Source organism: Columba livia, chromosome 3, assembly GCF_036013475.1.
Source record: "Columba livia isolate bColLiv1 breed racing homer chromosome 3, bColLiv1.pat.W.v2, whole genome shotgun sequence".
NCBI classification, from domain to species: domain Eukaryota; kingdom Metazoa; phylum Chordata; class Aves; order Columbiformes; family Columbidae; genus Columba; species Columba livia.
The window spans coordinates 81,744,909-81,767,747 of NC_088604.1; the positions used below are offsets into that span (position 1 = coordinate 81,744,909).

At 38.9% G+C, this 22,839-nt stretch overlaps 1 protein-coding gene across 8 annotated transcripts in view; it reads right to left on the reverse strand.

The window, feature by feature from the left end:
- Window positions 1-1,505: 1,505 nt before the first annotated feature.
- Window positions 1,506-22,839, reverse strand: part of PLD5 (phospholipase D family member 5) — a 180,972-nt gene continuing 159,638 nt past the window's right edge. For 4 of the 8 annotated variants that reach the window (XM_021296010.2, XM_065057848.1, XM_021296012.2 and 1 more), the window contains 5 exons: window positions 18,282-18,479; window positions 14,712-14,851; window positions 12,451-12,616; window positions 6,330-6,444; window positions 4,647-5,117 (listed from right to left, as the gene is read on the reverse strand). In XM_021296010.2, coding sequence (XP_021151685.1) covers window positions 4,882-5,117; window positions 6,330-6,444; window positions 12,451-12,616; window positions 14,712-14,851; window positions 18,282-18,479 — 855 coding nt within the window. In that variant the 3' untranslated portion in view covers window positions 4,647-4,881. Of the gene's footprint in view, window positions 5,118-6,329; window positions 6,445-12,450; window positions 12,617-14,711; window positions 14,852-18,281; window positions 18,480-22,839 lie in introns of all 8 variants that reach the window. The other 4 variants (XM_021296006.2, XM_065057846.1, XM_065057849.1 and 1 more) reach the window with 3 other exon arrangements.

Genomic DNA, 22,839 nt, shown 5'->3' on the forward strand with positions numbered 1-22,839 from the left:
CAGCAATAATTAAAGTGAAAAACTACAGCTAAGAAAAGCAATCACTCTACAGTATCAGTTGAGCTACCATACCCTGCAGTGTTAAAAGTGGAATATGTTTACTGGTGCATTCAACTTGGGAGGTGTCACTGTGAATTTTAAATATACCAAGGATTCATTCTATGTTTTACAAAAATTGAATTGGATTAACAGTGCTTGAAAAACCATGAATATATACATATAGAAAGGATAAAGGTGGAAGAAAAACACAGTGCCAGAAATCACCATCTGGAAACATATACATATGTAGTCAGTATTTTTGTATTAAAATGAGGGATTAATTTTGAAGTCCAAAATGGTTCTAAGGTAATTTAGCACTCTCTATAAGGCCGTTCTCAGGAGTCAAGTGCATGATATTCAAGATGAGGATAGTTAAAAAGACTTCAGTTTAAAGAACTGGAGTAGCCAGCTAATGTTTTTACCATCTGAATAAGAACGCCTGTGCTATTTTCAGTAAGTACACACTAAAGTCACAAAAAAAATCCTACAAATTCTTTGTCTGGATTTCTCCTTAGATTAGGGTTAAAAGGCAGGTAACATTTACACAGAACTTTTTTTTGGTTCAGTTTCTATGTATGCAAAACTCAACGTAGTAGAATTCTGGTAGCTAGTAGTATAGCAAATAATGGGTAGGTCTTAAAAGTGGTATCTGACACTTCTTGTTTCTCAAGCTCTCTTCTGAACCACCTGCAGAGCCTGGATTTACTGGAAGGAGCACTGGGCCCTGTATTTTGTAAAACTCCATACAGCACAGCCTCAAATTCAGTTCAAGTATGCATTTTTTTTTTAAAAAAGGTGAGAAAAAAAAATAGACAAAAACTTAAGACCATTCCTGTCAGGGTACAGCTATGGCCATTGTGCTGTGGCATCTAATCCTTGTCTTCAAAGAGAAGGTGAGAGTAACTGTGGATGTCAATTCATGCATCAGGCAGGAAAAAGTGGTTGCCAGCCCAAAGCAACTTAAGACTTAAAATGCAAGATTTGTAAAGTAGCCACTGCCTGATTTGTCAACTTTGCTGTGTGCTTAAAGGAGTTTGTGTGGTTATGCTTTTGATAGCACCCAGGTGTTTGGGCAAGTGATATTTTACTTATTTTACACCTTGGCAGGACAGAATAATTCAATTGTGGTGTGGATTAGTTGATAATGAAAACAGGAGTAATTTGTGAAATTTAATTGTAGAGCTGGGCTTGGATAAAAACGCTCAGATTTAAATGTGCTTGTGGTTTGGACCAACATCTCACATTCAGTTTTTGTCTTTTTGTGACTCTAGTTCCACGTACTAACCTGTAAACACCATAATATTTAGTCTTCTTAGAGCGTTTGCTGTATGCCGTCGGACTAGATACAAGATCTTTAGCAGGACTTCACATGAGGAACAGTTAAACAAAAACTTGTATGAATAAGGCACTAGTAAATGTTTGCAGCAAACAACAATTACAGTCTATATTCTTTAAGAATAAAGCCATTCTGTTTAGGAAATTGCCTTTAATATGACAGAGTTACCAAAGCCAGTTAGAAGGGGGTTAGAGAAAGTGCATCTTTTGGATTATGCCTGTGAAAAAACACTGAATTGCAAACCCCTTTTAAGTTTGGAAATAGCCTGTGCAATGATGATACTCAAGAGAGCTACAGCAAGAGGAAACTGGTCTAGGTTCTGGTCCATGCTAAACGAGTACGAAATCATGCTAATGGATTTGCTTCAGGTTTAATTACATGAGTAGAAGGATCTGAAGCCAGAACTGGGGCTGCTGTGGCAAATGTATTTAACCCAAAACAAACAATTGGCTATAATCCCCTTCAACAGCTTAAAAAAAAAGTAATTAAAAAAAAAAAAAAAGAAGATATTTTTAATTTCCTACTTGCTGAAGTCCAAGGATGCACTTTGTCTTTTGGCTAACGTAGCAAACCAAAGCCTTTTGTACTACTTTGTTGCTGCTGTCATTCTAAACAGTCATTAAAATAGCAATCCATACTTCATACCAAATGAAAACTTGAATCTGCCAGTCCATTTGCAGGATGGCTAACCACTATTTTGCATTAAATGTTGGTCAAAAGCCCCCAAAATCTTCCATTCATAAAAACAAAACATAAATGTACTTTTACATAACAGTTCTTTTGGGGGTGGGGTCATTGAAGCACCAGAATACGTTCATCAAGACAATAAGAATACATTTCAAAACCAATGGATCAGGTTAATATTCATGATTGTATTTCCCTAATATCTGTCCAGTAAAACTACTCCATCTGAATTATTTATTTGGTATACTACTAAACAGAAGGTCAGTGGTAACTCCGCAGTCTGATTTCATCAGTAAATTCTGCATTATAAACTGTTCCACTCAGTTCCTCCATTATTTGTACAAGACGTCATTTAAAACCTTGACATATTTCTAGTATCCATAATGCAAGAAAAAAAAAAATTACATTGATTCATTCTGGTACATTATTGCCATCATGTGCTACAATTAACAACTCTGGACAGTGGGGTTTTTTTGTTTGCTTGGGGTTTTTTTTGTATGTTATGTAAGGACTCGGTATTATCTCAAGCTTTAAGATCACCCATCCATGGGGACCTCAGAAGCTTTACAAATACCTCAACCAGCTTTTAAGAAAGTGGCATTTTTGTTGTTTGATTTGGTTTTTTTTTAGCTTTGATTCATAAGACAAAATTAATTGGTGGTGTAATTCAGCTGAAATTTTCACCAGAAATTAATCTGGACTCATATCTATTATTTAAAGAAAAAACAAACAGACAAGTAAATTCAGTGCCAGGGACCTCTCTCTCATACTTGTTCCACATATTCTAAAGTTATATACAAAAGGAAAAAAATATGGAAGTTTCTCTTCACAAAGATCTTTCCATCACAACAATTCAGAAAACTTTGTTCACTTTAGATATTTGTTTCTTATATGAATGCCAGAATATATATTTACCTATGTGTGTGGGAGAAGGCTAATAAGTGGCATGTGTTTATGTGAACATTAGAAAATCTTATTGAGCTGAACTGTGCAGAATCTTTTCTGTAAAAGTTGACAACTTTAAAAATGGTTTCAGTATGTCATTATTTTCAGTAAGATGACGTGAATCTTGGCACTTGCAAAAGAAACAAACATTCTTTGTCAAAAGTGTGCCTTTTGTGGTCATAACTAGTTTTGTGGTGCGTCTCTACCTCTAGCGAGCAATCTGAAGTTTTGCATACATTACCTTGTAAGAATTTCCTAAGCTGTTCTTACTTTAAAATAAATTTTAACTTTTTTTTAGCCTTGTAAAAGAAACCTGTGTTTTGAAAGTCAAGGTGGTTTTTTTTTTTTAACTTGTTCTTAAGATTAAAATAGTCCATTGGAACATGCTTGGTTCTCCTTTTCTTTTTGCCTGCTGCTTTTGAAGCGTGCCTTCAGTAACATACAGCCACGTGAGAAAAGTCTGCATTTTGGAAAAAGTTCTGGGAAACTTTAACAGAATGCAGAATGCAGTTTGCTTCATGGCTGTATTTCTTCAGCAGAAACAGAGGGACAGTAATGAGATGTTTTTATTACAATACTAAGCTATTACAGCTCTGAGTGGAGAATAATTTGTTGCCAAACATTTATATGTGTTTTAAGAGCAAATTCACACTTCTAGGCAACAGTTGCTTCTTGGTACAACTAAGTTATGCTTGTAGAGGCACACTATCAACACCAACTGAAACTAGGGCCTAAATGAAGGCATCACATTTCTGTTTGTGCTGATGTATTCACCCATATAGATGACACTTTAACACAAAATTTCATTTCACAATTATTATTAAGTAAAAGTTAGGAAAGAAAAAACTTTTAGGTGTAAAATCAAACAAAATGACTATATGATCATTTACCAATGATTACCGCATGATTTTGTGTAACCCTTGGCCTTCCTAAATAGTAGTATTTGATTTTTATCTATGCATTGGTTTCATAATGAGTCATCATGCAACTGCTGACCCACACTTGATAAATACTTAACTTAGGGAAGGAATTTTCTTGAGATTATGAAAAAAAGAGCCCAAAAAACCTCCCCACCAAACAATCCTAGGTCTTCACCATTAATACAGAAATTTTCATTATTAGATGAAAAACAGTATAATTTGAAATAAATATTATGTTGAAAGAAATCCACATTACTTTGATAAAAAAATCCATTTATCTGAAAGGCTGTAGGGGTTATGATAAATTTGATGAGGTCAACCCCAATCCCTCAAAATTTTTTCATACTTTTAGGAAACCAATGAATTACCAGTCATGTAGCTCTAATATACTTTTAAGGCTAGTTAGAAGACATCAAAGAGCAACACTCAAACAAAATGCTCAAAATAGGAAGAATTTACATGACTGGGTATTCATTTAAAGGGAATCATTCATATGGGTGAAAGTCTGCTTATTCCTTTAATGTTTTCTGATACAGGAAACCTACCATCTACTTGTATGTCACTAATAACTGATCTTAGAATGCTATTTCATAGCTTGAATCTTGGTTTTGCCTCAAGGTTCACTCTAGCCAGGATGGCAATTAGGGAAGGTCCTAAAACTGAAACAGAAAAACTGACACATGCTGTTAAATTCGAATGTAGAACACTAAAATTAACATGGAAGCAGAAATGGCATTCAGTGTCAGAAGTAACAAATTTGAAAGTCTTAAATAGTTCAATATAGAGAATATAGTTTAGACAGTTTTTATATAAGTGTGCTTTTTCCTAAAAACATCCCCCCCCAACCAAACTTTTTTTTTTTTTTCTTTTTCTTTAAGTCTTTTGTCTGTAAATATGAAAGAGGGCTACACCCCAATGTAACTCTTCGTTGCCATACTAAACAGTAAAATAGTCTTTCTAATTCACATTGCTCATGGCAGTCTTATTAGATGTTGCTTTGTTAAGTTTGTGATTAAAGCAGTTTGGGATTTTTGTTGGTTGTAAACTTTTGGCGTAAGGTGAATACCAGTCTCTTTCAAAAACAGCCTTGAGTTGCTTAATGATGCTTGTGCTGTTCCCCGTGTCTGCTTGGTTGATAACAAGGCCGGCTCCAGCATTCTGCGTAAATGCATTTCCTACCCAATCAAAATTACCTACAAGTGAAGGCAGGAATATACAATGAGTTTCCAACATTATGAAAAAAACAAGGTGTTCTCCCTTCAGGCAATCCAGCATGATACAGGATCATTTCCCCCAGTGCCTACTTGGGCAGAGACGAACATAAGTTTTCTATATTAGCAAGAGAGAAAAAACTCCATTACCTACCAGTGTGCAGCACAGATCCTTTCTGGAACTTCAACAGCTCTAATACTTCTTAAGTGAAGACAGGTTCTTTTATTTATTCAAAACTAACTTGCTCTTCTTTTTGTATATATTATATTATTATTCCATTTACTTTCTTCATCGGCCTCTTCAGTGCCAAGAATGAAAATAATTTCTTGCCATATAAACAGTTTCAAGTAGATGGGATGGAGAGTGGTTGCTCCATAATTCTGAGCTAAACCAATGAATCTTTTTACAGGTTACCCATCGATATATAACATTTCAGGAAAGAAAAACAGATTTTACTGTTCTATGACAGTTATTACAATCTTTATTGAAATCTAAGGTAATGAATGAACATTTCAAATCCTGGTGATCACAAGGCAAGGAGGGTAATTGGAAAACAGATAAAACAAGTGTTTCCATTATTTCTTTTTATTTCACTAGAACTCTTTAAATTCTATATTTGTAACACACGCAGTATTTTGGGGAAAAATGCTGTTACTAGGGGTCATCTTTTAAAACAATATCTGAACATACATTAAACATGAAGATATCTGAGAAATTTATACCAACTGGAAATGTACCTGATGTTAATAAAAGGACGGTGTCTGAAATGTCATTAAATGGAACAAGATTTGAGCAGATGGGGATGAAAGGCATCTGTACAGTATTTACCAGAACTGACCACAGTTTTAGTAGTAACATGGGCAGTGGAGAACAGTGTCTTTTCATTGGATTGCAGAAACAAGAGAATATGTTAATAATCCAATTTATTCCTACTTCAAAAAGTGTGTTATATTTGTGTCTAAAGTCTGTTTTTAAATACTGACAGCAGAATGTTGCTCTTGAGAAACTGATTGATATGGGGACAAAAGGAGGTTTTAAATGAGAAGAGGCTCAAAGCTTATCCAGGTTCCCAAAGAAATGAGACTCTTGTTTTAACTTAACAAGCCTATCAGCTGTAGATTCCTCATTTACAAATGGGTGGTATTTCAGGGTTTTGGCTACAAACTAGAATTTCAAGAGATGTGGTTACTTACCAATGTATGCAGCTCCATCAGTCACCATATATTTGTTACGATTTAATTTGGGAAGGGAAGTGTTCTTCTGTTCTTTCAGAAAGCAAGCACTCTCTTCCTCAAGGTCAAAGAATTTCTGCCATGAAACAGAATGGAGTGCAGGTTAGTGAGAACTATTCTATAACTGACAGAAGAAATGTGGTCTGTTCTCTACTCCTTATTGCAAATGAGTTAGTGCTACAGAACAGCTTGAGTTTTCATAGCCACGCATTAATTGTACTAAGATATTGCACATTGTATTTCTTACTAAATTCTCAAAGTTTGTGATCCTAACTGTATGCTGGCATTCTGAACTACACAAAGTATATGGCTGCTGCATGCTGAAAGCAATACAGTTCCAGGTAATAAAGTCTGTGAAATGAACAAAACCCCACGTCTTTGTGCTCTGTGTAAGAGAAGGAACTTTTCTTAAGCTCATTTCCTCACTCAAGGGACAGGGGGGTTTGAAGGCTGCTTTCAGGAACCAGATTGGCAGGCACACCAACAGCTGAATCAATACCTTTACATTACACATTGCATCGTTTCCAACAGGAAATTTGCTGATTTCAGAAACTTCTTAGGGTTAAATCTGATATGGAGAGATCAAATTTACCAGACAACAAGAAGAAAATGCATCTCTGCTACCTGAAAGGGTAAAGTCTCAGTTCAACTTTGTAATTTGAGGAGCTCTGTGCACTCCTTGTTTGCATCAGTGCCAGAGAAAAATCAGATTTCTGGTACAAATCTAAATAGTGTGTGTTTCATCAAGGAAACTAATAGCTAGGACACAGATTCCAAAACCAAAAGTGGAGAATAATATGATGACAAAGAAATTAAATATTTACTGCATGACTGGGAAACTTTGATTGCAGTGATCATGTAGATCCTCAAAACAAACCTAATTCACCGTATATTACTAATGAAGGTAACTGTACCCACTTAAGACATCAAAAAAATAGCATTGAAAAAAACCTGCTCCAAAAGGTGGTGATTGTTCTTGGGGGTCTGTTTTCCACAATGCAAAATCTGTCTTTTGAACCAGTGCTCTTTTTGATACACACCTTGAATGAATCCTTTTAAGCTACGGAGATGGCTTTCAGAATAGTCTTACTGTTCAGAAAACCCAACTGTAAAATACTGAATCCATTATTGAAATGTAGTGATGTCTGGTAGACTGCCTCATCAGTTTGGTTAAATCAAATCAGGGTGTAGGCAGAGCACACAGGCAGCTTTATAAAGCATTCTTTATCCAGCTGATGAGGTAGGTACATTTCAAGCTGGTGTGCAGTAAAGTGCTCGACTATTCCAAAATGTGTTGTTACTCATGACCAGGAATGCCAGCTTTAGGTTTTATACCACTGGTTGCTTCAGAACTGCATATAAATACTCATTCAAAAACATCTCTCCTCTTAAGCATGAGTCTTGATCATTACAGTTTGATTTTCCTTGGAGAACTCTCCTTCAGGTTCTGAACAGGCTTATTTGCAATCAGTGTTACCAAACCTAATTAAAATGGTTTAATTGCAGACAAAAGGTAGAGCAGCCCAGTGGCTGTTGTTTATCAGACACTTCTTTTTATGGACTGTGTTAGAATCTGTCTTTTCCTCATTGGAAAATATACTGGGGTAAATTTTATGCTGCAAGACCTTGTACCAAAGCCGCTTGGAAGACCTCTGTGTAAAATACCAAGGGTAGTACGGGCTCCTGCCAATTCCAGCATTGAGAAGGAGAGTCTCTGATCTTGGACTGCCCTGCTCCCCCTCAGTGATGAAAGTTTATTAGGGGTGAAACAAGTTTTTAGTGCACTAAAAATAAAATGTAAAGAGTTCGTGTTTTTTCAGTGTCCAAATACTGGATGGCACTGTGGTGCAGTTCTGTGATCGACAACTATCACGAAGTTGTTTCTATTAACAGTCTCTGAGTTTCATATGCTTGCTTACTTACCTGCACATGGCATTGTTATCTTCCACAGCTTAAATTCTGTAATGACTTCAAACACTAGCAAAATTCCAAGGTATTTTTTTTTAATCAAAAAACAAGCACAACCACCCGAACTGTTTGAGTGATGGCTTTTGAAAGGGCACTGAAAAACATTATTCTGTGTAAAACTGTAGTAACCATTCTCTAAATGACATTTATGTTGTATATTTACGTCTAACTGAGCTGCATGGAGAAATCATACCTTTAACTGCATATTTCTAACATCGCTAATGATTACAACATTACACTTTTTAAAAAAAATTAGTACAAATTATCTTAACAGCTGTAAAGGAAAGTTTACTAGATCCTAGGGGATACTTCTTAGACATCAAGATTGCAACTGTGTGTCTGAGCAGCTACTCTACAAGCATGCAACCACCACACAGAGTATGTACCAGAGATGAATCTGAATCTTTCTGAAAGGGTCTTGAATTTTTTGATAAAGCCAGAAGAAAACGTCCATGCTTTTTTTGGTGCAACAAAACAGGAATGGAGACTGTTAGCAGCTGTAGGGTGTCCATCAAGGGTAACATTTCACAGAGATGTGAAAGATAATGTGTGACTAATACTAATATCGTAGGGAGTAGTCTAAAACTCACAAATGGGTGAAGTATTCAATGCCAGGAAAGAAAATGTAACAAGCCGTCTTCTTCCCAGAGTTAAAAAGTTACATACCTTGGTGTAAAAACAGTCAAGCACAGTAATCATATAGGTTGTCAAATTGGAACAGATTCAGCAGATGTGCTGAACTGAAAATTCATACTTTAGTATTCTGCTTGCATAATAATGTTGTAAGAGATAGGTCAGATTCAGGCAGGAAAAGATAGAAGGCTTGAAAATTAACATGGTCTCCAGCATCAGCAGAGAAGCCTCAACTCCTTGACAATACAGATACCAGTAGGGAAACCCATCTGCCCTCACAAACAGAATACGCACATGTAGCTTACATAAGCAAATGAACCAGTGCTGGCCTCACATTCTCCAACATGCACCTTCAGTAAAAATACTATGTTAATAATCATGACCTTCTGCATTTCATTTATCTTTTCCATCCTTATTTTAGGAGTTTAGAACTTTAAATTGCTGCTTAGGAGCAAAGGTTTCATAGTTAATTCATTACACTTTGTTTACTCCTAGGGCATTTCTGGCTTTCTGAGAATTAGTGTAAGGTTCAGTTTTTCTTTCCTTTTCCTTAGCCAGAATACTTCTGCACGACTCAGAAACAGATTCACATGGAGACTCAAGAACAACTTGTAATGTAGATATGTATGTCTGTTGCATGGCACACCTTCCTGGTCTCCAGTTGTCTAAAGACACTGTGTTCTACTCCCTAGTTTCTGTGAGGTCTTCAACACCACGCCCATCTCTGGTCAGCACTGCACCCAACAGACCTGGTCCCTTTATACTGCTCCTTCGAGCCACAGACTATGTATTTTTGCACATAAGACAGATTTACGTGGTTGAGCACACAGAACTTACGGAGTATTGGAATTAAGGTCCCAAGAGGTACAACAGTGAGCTCTTCACCTTGAGTTTACCCTTTATGATTAAAGCTTTAATTTCATGACCACATGTGGTTCTGTGCACAGGATGGAGGTCCCTGAATGAGCAACAGTTTGGTGTGCAGTTTACTCCTTGTCATTTAGCTGTGTACTTATAGGACTTATTTCGTCCTCAAACACAGCTTTTTCCTCATGAATACTTCCCAGGGATAATTTTTTCAGAATACGTGTATTGAGTTTGCACTCTCACAGCAGTTTCAAATTGAATCCAGTAATTATTAATGCCTATGTGAACTGGACTGTGAATGAGGTGCTGAGGAATGCATAATGAAGGACTAATAATTTTTAACTGCATTGATGATAATTGCCCAGTATTGTCAATTTTGTGGCAAAAGAGAAAGAAAGAAATCTTTGACTTAGAACACACTGTTAAAATTCAGCATTCGCAACTAGGAGATCATGTCTTACAGTCCATGTGCCTCAACAGCAGACTGGAAAATGACACGCACAGTGCTTGGTGGCTGGTTTTGATCAGGACACTGTGAAGCAGACCAAGTGCCTGGCTTCTAACTATATACTTGTGGGTAGGCAAGTCCAAATCTTCCATGAGCCTGGTCAGAGAGCAGGGGAAATCAGGAGATTCCCATCTCACAGAGGAATTATATCTGCACAGCCTTCTCCAGGCTGGCCACGTTCCTCATGCTGCTGTGGCTGGCACAGCCGTGCACACACAGCCCGCAGCTGCAGCCAGCCCCTGGCACTCGCTGAGAACTTCCCAGCCAAACCGGTCTTTCCAAAGGCATAAAAAAAAAAAAGAAACAATCATGACAAAGCATATCACAGGAATCAAAACTTAAGCAAAAAAGGTATTGCATATGCTTTGTAGGAATCAGAGATATTATCCCCAAAAGAACACAAGATAGGGGGTGCCATTTCTCTCAGAACAATATTGAGATACTAGAACTTAGGAATTTTAAGTATAATTTCAATGAAAATTTATAACTTCAGGTTATCTGGAAATTTCAGTGTTGAATATAAACGTATACATATATGCATGCAGAGTTTAGTTTGACTTTACATTTTCTTATACCCAAGGCAGAACCAAAAGGCAAAGCAGACTTTTCCAATAATTCAAAAGGTTTAAGTTTAGTTTTTATCTTTTTGGCTTTTACTTCTCCCTCATACGCATAGTTTTGTTTCACTTTGATCCTGTCTAGAACAGATGAATGCAAAGGAAATGCAGTTTAAAAAAAACAGTGCTCATCTGATACATTTTGTGAAGTAAAGGAGTACCATGATGAAGCCTGTGGCAGCATTTCAGCCAAAATCAAATAGACACCAGTGAACTCTGAGCCTTGGGCTGTTACTTGTATCAAGGCTTCTTCAAGGCAGTGATTTACCCAGCACGTGGAGCACGTCATGCCCAGCACAGAGGTAACTGAGGTGTGTTGTAATTTTACAACCATTTAAACCTGAGGCAGTCTGATTTTTTTCACTTGTATTTCTAACTCCAGATATTCTACCTAGACTATGTACCTAGAATAGATAACTAGAAATATTCTTTTTCCTTTTAGCATTTAGTTCTTGACAAGATAAATTATGTACTAAAGATTTTACCTGCTATAAATAGATGGATACAAATATTTAGAGTATTAGGTGTCACTTAAATAAAATAAACCCACTTTTAAGTACATAATAGAATTTTGATGATAAATACAGAACAAGCTAGAAGTTACTTGAAACTGAAGTGGCTTAAACAGTGTCAGTGATGTACAGGCTTTTTGACTTAAAAACGCTTTATACTGACTCTTACCTAGGAAACTTGTAATAACAGTGGATGTTATAACAAAAATTCCTGTTTCTAGATATGCATAAATAATTCAGCAGGTTAATATAGATATTTAAAAACAAACAAAACAAAAACCTAAACCCAGTCAAACAAAAGGACACAAAAAATACCAAACCAAAACATAAAAATAATTTGATCCGAGATGGCCAATTTCTGGTGTGCCTCAATTCCATGAAAATAAACTGTACCAAATTGAAAATAGTCCTTTACACTCTGCTCTCTAATACAAATGCAAGATATACGCTATTTCTCACTCTTCTGTATTGCATGTCTAATGTGGTCCACATAATGATTGCTCTAGTTTTCACAATTCCAAATTTGTGCCCTGTATTTAATCTAAAATCTTTGTTATTTTTTCTTGTATTTTACACTTGATTAAAGGAAAAGCAGATGCTTATGCAGCTGAACAGAAAGGTTACACGAATCCAGACAAAAGCACGTTATTGTGCTGTCACAATTACTCTCATCAGCCAGTACGAACAAGACATACGACTGGTTCACTCTGTTGGCTTTGCTGTGGAAGACCAGATGTGTTTTCCATGGGCTGCCCATCACACAGGCTGCTTTTTGGCAGCATTCTGTTTTTCTGTCTTAATTTCTGTGTCTATTATTACCAGGAATAAATTCATTTCATTATATTATGTTTCCTGTCTTCTTTAATAAAATTTAAAGACTGATACTGACAGAAAACATTTCTCAGTTGTGAAGTTTTCTTGATTTTTTTGTGTGTGGGAAATATCTTAGATTTCAAACCAATATGAATAATACTTACAACTTTCAAACTACAGCTTGGAACTTCAGTGCAAATAGCTTTCAGAGATGAAACAAAGTTAAACGTAAGGGGATCTGTGTCTCTTGAGAAACTTATGAGAAGTCGTACTTTAATACTTCGTAAAACTAATGCTTCTCTTATCTTCCCATCTAAGTACGGCCAGTACCTGTGGAGAAATAATACAATATATTCAGAGAACTTTAAAAAAAATTATTTTTATGTATCCAGCTCTAGATGTCATAGAGAAAACTAAACACATGTGAATTTAATTTTCCATCCATTGAAGGAATGCCATTCTCATTTAAAGGGGTTCTCACTAAACAGATCTGCCAGCACCTTTTTTTGGGTCATTCTGCCTTGTACCACAACTGCCACTGTGGTGACGGCGAGGCTGTGGATGGCTGAGCACATCTTCCATCTGTGTCGGTGCACTGAGAGCCAAAACATTTGCACAAAATACAGGGACCTTGTCTGCCCGGAGCTGGAGCATTCCTCCTGTGTCAGTGCCTGCAGGAAGAGCAGCAGAGCTCCCACGGGGACGGACACCCAGCAGAAGGAGCAACAGCTGGAGGTTGCTGCTTACCCAGCCCAGACAGAGTGAAAAGGAAGGATTTCTGCTGGTTACACAAGGGAACCAGAATGCTGGATCCCTCCCTGACTGCCCGCCTTTTCTTCCTCTGTACTGTGACCGCACTGGCTGGGGATAGGAATGCTTTCTGTCGCTTCTTGCTTGGGAAAGGGAGCACTGCTGCTGTGCAGGGTGCCTGCATCCTCCAGCAGCAGATGAAGATGGGTCATTTAAGGAGAATGCTACCTTTTTTTTCATGATGAGGATTGCAGAAATTCTGCCATAAGTGGGATGGTGGCTTCCAAGGTGCTATTCTCACAATTGGTAGTTAGCTTTGTGTTCCTGACCTTTGGTGGGAGGAGGTCAGGACAGGGAGAAATAGATAAAGAAAATGCTTGGTTTTTTTTATTCCAGCAACATCAAGGCATTTGGTTGAATGACATCTAAGCTCTGCAATGCCAGAAAATTATTTGCAAGCCAGAAATGGGAGCTGACAAGGTAGGGAAGCTGTGGTAGTGACTCAAACACAAAGACACACTGCAGGAAAAATGAATTCACACAGGTTCCTTCCCTGGATCTCACTAATCCAACAGATTTCTGAATTCTCCAGGCATGAGAACAAAGTAAGGAAGAGTATAGGAGATAATATCAACTGCAACACTGTAACGGTTCTACATATTAAGATTCTTTCCAACATAAAGGAGAAATGTGAGGGATGCATATTGTGAAACTGAGGTTCCTGCAGCACTACCCACGATTCTTTCACTGTGACAGAGCCTGTACAGAATGAGTTCATTGGCAAAACCCCCCTGTAGACTTGAAACAGCTTATGCTTGATAACAGTCAAATGTTAGTGATTTGTTGATAAATCGGAACAAAACATCTTTAATTATGCAAAGTTAGGAAAAAGCACATAACCACATGTTTAGCTTAACTGTGTTCAAGCAAAGTGCCTGGATGGAATGGTGAGCTTTACTAGATGCTCAATTCATTGTGAGTGTTATCGAGAGCAGGAGGGACTACTGGATACTTGCCTTGTGAGTTGGATGTTTTTATTACATTGTGGCTCCAGTTTTGGGTCATCAGTGTTTTTCAATGTTCCATACAAATAGGGTGTTTACTTGCTTTTTCTTGTTTTTAGCAACTCTCAGTTAACCAAAATGGAATATAATTCAAATGTAATCTATGCTTAATTTGGAATATTCATGTATATGTATATTTCAATAAAATAATTACATCTCCCACATTCTACAAGAGAACTTGCCACATGTTATTTCTCTCTTAACACAAATGCACACACATTCTCATGTTGCATATCTGTACGATACTCATAAAATGCCAGTAGCTGTGATATCGAGATAGTGAATATAATAATGTAAGAAATAAGATTAATGTATAAGTAAGTTCTTGTATGCCTGTGTCCCAGTCACTTGCAGATGGTCAGACTAGACAATTTCTGATCTCCTTCGACAGGCAGATCCAACGCTTAGGACCCAGAACTGCAAAGGTCTTCTTAGGTCCCAATTCTGCTCCCATTTAAGTCAATGGCAGAACTCTCACTGATTTCAATAAGAGCAGAATTGGGCCCCAAGAAATTGGTCCACAGTAGTAACTAATCTCCTGTGGGTGCATTTTCTCCAGCAGAGCTTATTGGCATGATGATAACCTCCCAGTCCTGGACATGTGCACTCACCGTTTAGCATTGGTGTCAGTGACGATTGGCAAATAATCCGTGACAGCTATGTATACAAACTGTTTCGCATCATCGATAACACTGTAGATAGCTTCAATATCCAGGACTCTGTCCTTTGGGCAGAAGAGTTTAGGTGAATTCTGTGAAGGGAAAAGTTCAAATATGTCATTTAAAATAAGTGATTTATTTTCTCTTCCCCTCATTCTTCTAGAGATGGCAGGCAGTATCCTTCCTTTTAGAAGAGAACATTAACTGATACCTTCAACTGTCCTGCTAGAATACTCAAAAGGAATGTTATTTGATTAATTTCCCCTTTAATGTCTCACCACTTAGGTGTAACCACGGGTAAAATGCAGAAGGCACAAACTTCAAAACATCCACTGTCATCAAAGAAGCTCTAGTTGAAGTTATATTTCAGAGATTTTTGTTCCAAAGAGTCCTAGGACTGGTTAGCATCAGATGGAGTAAAAATCTGTGTTCTTGTCTGATCCATCATTTACAACCAGGAATTAAGTTTATTATGTCAATTCTGGTTTAAGTTCCACACAAATTCACCATTTGCTCAGTCACTGCTGTACGGAGATGCTGCAGTTTCGCAAGAAAGTTATCTTTACAACCTAGCTTCAGCTGTACATTAACTCTTTGCCTGGTACTGAGCTGATAAGTGGTAAGCCCAGATTTCAGCTTTTATGCTTTTCTCTTCTTAAAGAATTACTACACTTAAGTTCAGAAAATACTAGAAAATTAACAGTTAAAAATTTCAAGACCAATATTTCAGATTCATTACTGAACACTAAGAAAAACAACCAAAACCTGTTATATCAGCCAGTCTGGAAGATGATTTTGTTGCTAAACCCTATGATAGCCAAAAAAAAAACCCAGAAAACCAAACCAACCAACCCAATGACTTTGTGTTATGCTGCTTGTTTTATGCAGCAAAAACATTGAAATATGTTTCCAAAGAATGAGATTCAACACACAAAAGATTGTACAGTGATTTTGCTAAACATAATTTATTCTCTGAAACTTTAAAGAGGCTGTGGTGCTGAGATTTTATTCTTACTCTTACAATTTTCTTGAATGGAAGTTTTAAGCTACAGAACAGCTAAAGAATGGAATTCTCATGCATTGTCTTTTTCAGATATGGTCTATATAAAGACTTGAAAGATAATTAGAAGAAAGACTTCTGTTAAGGCTCTCACTGTAACATTTGGGTTTGGTCATGCCACTTATTACCCTGTGGTGCAGCTGACCCCCTCTGTGGTCAAAAATATCCCAAAAAATAGTACTTTTCTCAACAGTAGCTGTATACTACTTGCTGGTCAGATCGAATACCCAGTTGACGTTTCTCTTCATTCAGCAGGAACAGGCCTTTGTCCTCACTGGGCAGCAGTCCCCTGCCATGGCTCTGCTTGGGGAGGGGTGCGTGGTCCCAGACCAAAAGGGCAGTGATGCAAGCCTGGGGGAGGGCACCACCCCCACCCCTGCCCACAGACAGGGTAGCGATGGCAAGAAGTGAATTGCCTGGCTCGTGCAGACTTCTCACTAGCTCAGGAACAGACCATGATGTTAGCACTTGGTCCACCGAACCAGTCCTAGGTGACTCCAGCACTGTCTTTCAGAGGGACATGCTGGCAAACCTTGAGAATTCACCAGTAGGTGAGAAATGTATTGAAGAGCCTGTTCCTGGGAGGAGGAACCAGCCCAGCTGGCTGTGGCTAGAAATTCAGGTAGCTCTTGGAGTTGGACTTCACTGATCTGAGCTTCTGAGTACCAGTGACTTTCTCCTTTTGTTTTCTCAAGTGGAATTTCAAGAGCAGGGCCTTTTGCTGTCCCCACAAGAGGGAACTACAAATCACAGGCAAGAAGTGAACGCTTTGAAAACTGCAGAAGAGCAGTTTTTGTAGAGCCTGTCTTTACTTGTCTTTGTCTAGGATCCCAGATTCCTTACCCAGCTTTCCTTACTGTGTGCTCCTCCAGGACTGGCCTTCAGCAGCATTTCTCCATTTCTTACGGATTGCTTAGAAGGGAGTAGGAGCTCATTTTACAGCTCCTTAGCTAACTGCCCAAAAGTCAATCTCTTAATTTAAGCCAGTCCTTAAGGCTCTTTAGAATCAATGGAAGTGTATGCTTCTTCAGATGGCTGTTAATTCTGGCTGTCTTGGACACTTCTAGATTTTCACTCCAAAAGAGTGCTCTGGCTCTCCACTAACTGTAGGAGTGTGAAAAATCCTGGACAGCTGAGTGTTGCCTGGCTCCCAGCAAGTGAAGGTAAACCCTGTCCTGGATAACCACCCACCTGCACCAACCTCCTGTGTCAGTGGATGTGCAACTTAATAGTGCACTACATGCCTTGGGGTGTTTTAGACATAACTGACTATAAAGTAATGGGGCTTTGCCCCTTGTTTTATACAGAATCTTAAATAACTCTTAGCAACTTCTTTATATTCCTAATTTTCAAGCAGTTGTTTTTACTCATGTTAATTACTTACAAAATGAAAGACACTCCACATCTTTCATCATCTCTAGGTATCTCTATGGCTCTGTATACTTTTTTTTCAGTTTTGCTGCATCACAGCTGAGATGGAGGACTGCTCTTTTTCTTGTCATTAAAAATACACACACAGACAGTGCTTCCACGGGGATTGCTTCTTGAATTTTAGAAGTTTTTAAATATCATTTAAAAATAAAGCTAAAGTAGGTAATGTTCTACAGATATATAAATGCTTTCAATGGAACAAGGTGAAGAGGATTAATTCTTATAAATTACATTGATTAAAATGCAAGTTTCGATACCAATCTTATTCTGTACCATTTCAGATGTCTGGTTAACAGCTCATTCACTCCAAAGTCATTCACCTTCTATCTACTCGTGTAAATAAATGACCTAATTTAAAGGACTTCCCTACCATTTTTTGAACACAACAGTGAATATTACAGAGAAAGGGAAAAAGAACAATTCTGCAGTCCTGGCAAATTGCATATATGAACCATATCACAGAAATCAGAATGAAAAAAAAAAAGGTACATTGGGCTTGTCTCTTCTGCATCACTGGAAAAGGCAAATGACATCAAAAACATTTCAATTACAGGTTGCCCCACAAAAGTATACCTATTAGAATAACCATCTTCCCAGACAACAGAATGATATGGTTTTCCAGCATTATGAGACTATCAGCCAAGTTCTGCCTTGTGTAAGTGACAGCCGAAGTTGTTTTATCTCTATAGCTGAGTTTCCAGTCACTCAAACGAATCTCAGTTCTACTAGCTGCTGTTGGTTAAAGGTAGCGGTAACATGTGTCTTCTTCAGTCATGGACAATATACTTAAGTAGAGGCTTAATTTACACTATATACATTCCTATTCAGGAAAATTACCTTCCATGGTAATTTCTCCTCGACAGATACTGTCAGGGAAAACACGGCATTATGATGGACTTACTGCAAAGAACTCTCTGGTTCATAGAGGACAACATTAGAGTAAGTAGATGTTAAGTTTCAAGGTTTTAAAAAAATCTGGTTTATTAAATGAGTTTCTTCCCTCCCTCTCCACAACCCATTTGAGAACTTACCGACACGAAAGCTTCTGATTTTGTCTCATTCAGCTGCAGTGTCAGTTTATTTTGAGTATCATACACTCCATATAGTCTCTTAGACCAACTTGGAGGAATTTTATTCTTGTATCTTAATGAGCTGTACAGGGCAAATATCCTTTGTAAATCCAGGACCAGGCAGCTACAGTTGTACACAATGACGCCAAGTTCCTTCATCTGTGAAATTAGAAGTTCATATCATTAGTGATATTTCAGCTGATGGATCCATTGAAGTATGCAGGAAGAACCTAAGAGAGTCTGAGGGGCACCTTCCAGAAGCGAGCCTTCAGCTCAGTGGTAGCACTGCTGACTACAGGAACATTCCAATGCTCTTTTAAAGCCAAACACATAAGCTCAATCTTCACAGTCAAGAGCAATCAAAAGCTGGAACAGGGTTTGTATGTTCAGTGTATGTCAGAGTCATATATCCTGATAGAATACAACACACCTTATGGACAGACATGACTTAGGAGTGATACCCATTTGTCATAGCCACCATTTGTGTTATATGTGTTGCTCAAGGTTTGCTACTCTTGACTAGAGTGGTCAATGGGGCAGAGTCCAGTTGGAGGCCTGTATCTAGTGAAGTGCCTCAAGGGTCAATACTGGGACCAGTACTATTCAATATATTCATCAATGACTTGGATGAGGGAATAGAGTGTTCTATCAGCAAGTTTGCTGATGACACTAAGCTGGGAGGAGTGGCTGACATGCCAGAAGGCTGTGCTGCCGTCCAGTGAGACATGGACAGGCTGGAGAGTTGGGTGGGGAAAAATTTGATGAAATATAACAAGTGTAGAGTGTCACATTTGGGTAGAAACAACCCCAGGTTCCAGTATAAGTTGGGGAATGACGTGTTAGAGAGCAGCGCAGGGGAAAGGGACCTGGGGGTCCTGTTGGACAGCAGGATGACCGTGAGCTAGCACTGTGCCCTTGTGGCCAAGAAGGCCAATGGCATCCTGGGGTGTAATAGAAGGGGGGTGGTTAGTAGGTCGAGAGAGGTTCTCCTTCCCCTCTACTCTGCCCTGGTGAGACCACATTTGGAATATTGTGTCCAGTTCTGGGCCCCTCAGTTCCAGAAGGACAGGGAACTGCTGGAGAGAGTCCAGCGCAGGGCAACAAAGACGATTAAGGGAGTGGAGCATCTCCCTTTTGAGGAAAGGCTGAGGGAGCTGGGGCTTTTTAGTCTGGCGAAGAGGAGACTGAGGGGTGACCTTATTAATGTTTACAAATATATAAAGGGTGCGTGTCATGAGGATGGAGACAGGCTCTTCTTGATGACAACCAACGACAGGACAAGGGGTAGGTAATGAGTTCAAACTGGAACACAAGAGGTTCCACTTAAATTTGAGAAGAAACTTCTTCTCAGTGAGGGTGACAGAGCACTGGAACAGGCTGCCCAGGGAGGTTGTGGAGTCTCCTACTCTGGAGACATTCAAAACCTGCCTGGACACATTCCTGTGTAACCTCATCTGGGTGTTCCTGCTCCGGCAGGGGAATTGGACTAGATAATTTTTTGAGGTCCCTTCCAATCCCTAACATTCTGTGATTCTGTGATTTTTATATTATTTTGTTTACAGGGAAAACATCTTTTCTGCTGGATGGTGTAGGAGCACACATCACTACCAGTGACAGTTTCTTACTTCAGAAACAATTTGTTTTCTGTGAGTTCTGGAAAAGATGAAAGAGATGGACTTAAGTTATTTCTTTGCTGGAGAAGGAATATGATGCTTCATTGTCACATAAAAGGATGAAAAAACAGGTGTTTAATACTGTCAGTAGATAAATTTACTCTGCTACTAAATCCACCATGATCCAGTATATAGTACACCCAATTAGGACTCAAAAGGGTTGGGTTCTTAACTCCCCATTGGTATAGTACCTCACCTAGGGTACCCTAAATTTCTGGGTGTCAGTTTCTCTACATGTTAAATTGAGATAATTATACTCTTCTCTCATGAAAAGTATTCTGTAGGCATCAACATTCTCACATATAAATAAGGGAAAAAATTGGCCAAGTAAATATAGACATCTTAGTACAACTAAATGCTTTAACCTTCCATGGGCACAGTCTCACTTCTCCATTTAAGTAAAGGCATGTTTCCTAGTCATCATAAATCTTGGTTTGGCAGAGGTTTCATTAATTGCACATCCCTAGTACTTAAGTTGATGACAGAGTTTCATTTATAAACATATTGCCTGGCTTCTATAATCAAAGCCTAACCACGCACACACTCTTTCCCTTCCTTTGCTTTGTAATAGCTCAGGAAAGCACTGTTGTGGGCACAGATGCTATTGACCTCTCATTATCCACATTTCACACAAGTTCAGCCATCTCTGAAATAAAGCGAGAAGAAAACGTGCATGTATCTGTTGGAAAACAATATGTAGGATAAGTATTTAAAGGATCCATGCTGGTTTTCTGCGAGCAAACTCTCTTGGTAGCATGTCTCAGAAGTCTGCCTGGCATGATGAAGAAAGGGGAGTACAAACCCTCCAACATGCTCATCCTTTGAGACCAGAAAATGCCCACTGGTTTCACTGTCTTAGATGAGCTCTCCACAGCCACATGGAGTAGTTTCTGGTACTAGTGTATCTTTTTGTAAAGCTTGTGAGAACTCTGAACCCCACACTAACGTTATCTCAGAGCTTGTTCGTGCACAATTCTCCGTGACTTCAGACAAGAACCGCTCTGCAGGAGTGGGCAGAGGGAGGGAAGCGAAGAGTAGAATTGAACCTTCAACTCTCTTTCTGTGGTGAGAGGAATCTCAATACTCCAATAAAAAACAAACTTGTTGGGTGACATCATCCTCAATTCCCTGAGTTGGAAACACCACGTACATGGGATAGACAACACTCTACAATCTGATTCCCAAGCATTTACTGAATAGTTGCAATCACAGGAATATTACCTAATATTCCTGCTGCCTAAATCAGAATATTTCTGCAAGCTTCTTTAGTTCAGAAAAACTATGGAATTCTTCCATTAGCCTGCACAACCTGAAATTTGTGGAGAGCTAGAAAGTACAGAGTACCTACTGCACTGTACCCTTTCATTTGTGGTTAAGCCAGTAAACTCATTTTGATGTTAAATATAAATTATTCCAAGCTCTGCCCAACATCTTAGTCAGTCTCCTTGGAATAATACCTTTGTTTTTTTTCCCTGCGTACTGAGCATCTTTGAGGACACTCCTGTATTCATGTCTAAGCTGTCCCTGTACTTTATCCACTGTTTGTCTCCAAACATTTTTAACTATACATTATCACTGTTTTCACTGTGTGCTGCCAATACTGCTCTCTTAATTGCCAGGCATGCCATTGCAAAGGACTTACTAATAGTATTCCGTTACACATATCTGCATAATGTGGTTTAATCAGCTTTTCACGGCTGTTAGTTGATTCTGACATAATTATGTGGTTACGGATTTCCTTTCATTTATCATGCCCATTATTACTGTTCCCCTTTATCCCTTCCATTGAAAGTAAAGATAAAATGGTGTCCTCACAACACACCAGAAGCTGCCAGGCTTGCGTTGCGTGAGCAGCTCTCCTTGGGGCAGGAGTGCTTGTGGTGTGTCCTTTCCCCATCTGTGAGTTTAAGGATTGCCCTTGTGCCCAAATGCTTTCTCATGTACAGGGAGAGGGACGAAGCTGAGGGCACTAATGTGGTTTTTGTTTGTTTGTTTGTTGTTTGGTTTCCAGTGCAGTTTTTATGGATCACCGCCTCGCCTGACTGCAAAATGAAGCATTAGCCCTGCCTGCCCACCAGCCTCTCCTCACCAACAGAGATGCAGAGCGACCAGCCCATTTTGCACAGGACCTTCCCCCTCCCCTGGGAGCAGGTGTCTACAGGGCCGAGGTGCTGCCCCAGCCCAGGCCCAGCTGCTTGCCCCCTCTCAGCAATTACATGGCAGACTGGAGTGAACTATTTCAAGAGCTGAATTTGCAGTGCAGTCATGAACGGAGCCTTCCCACAGCTCTGCATCATGCAGGTGGCTTCTCTGGAGGGAGGCAAGCACTGATCAAAGCTTTTCCTGCCTCTGAAGCCACGATAAGAGCTCTGCCTAATATGGATTCCCTGGTACAGGCTGGGTTCCCCCTTTCCATCTCTGGGAAAACACAGTTATCCTCTTTACCCAGCTCCCTGTTTTCATTAGGCTTTTATGAACTTTAAATTCGCCTGAACCTGGAAAGTAAATTCAAAATAATCAGAAGATGGCAGACAGCAACTACGATGCTTTCTGTGCAGACCTCATTTTCTTAGGAAACCAGGTTCAATGTCAGTCTGTCACCTTATAACCATCTTGGTTTATGTACAACATCACCTTGAAATGAAACCGACACAAACAGTCGATGTTCCTATGCAGTAAACCCCCAGCCATCTCATTTCTTGTAGAATGGCCCCACTAGGTTTGGAGACCAAAAAAACCACTCTGTTTCAGAAGTGTCTTCCACACTGAGCCTATTTTTACTCCCTTACTCTGAGGTGAGGAGAGACTGCTCTTTTTCTGATTAATCACAAAGCCTGTCATCCTGG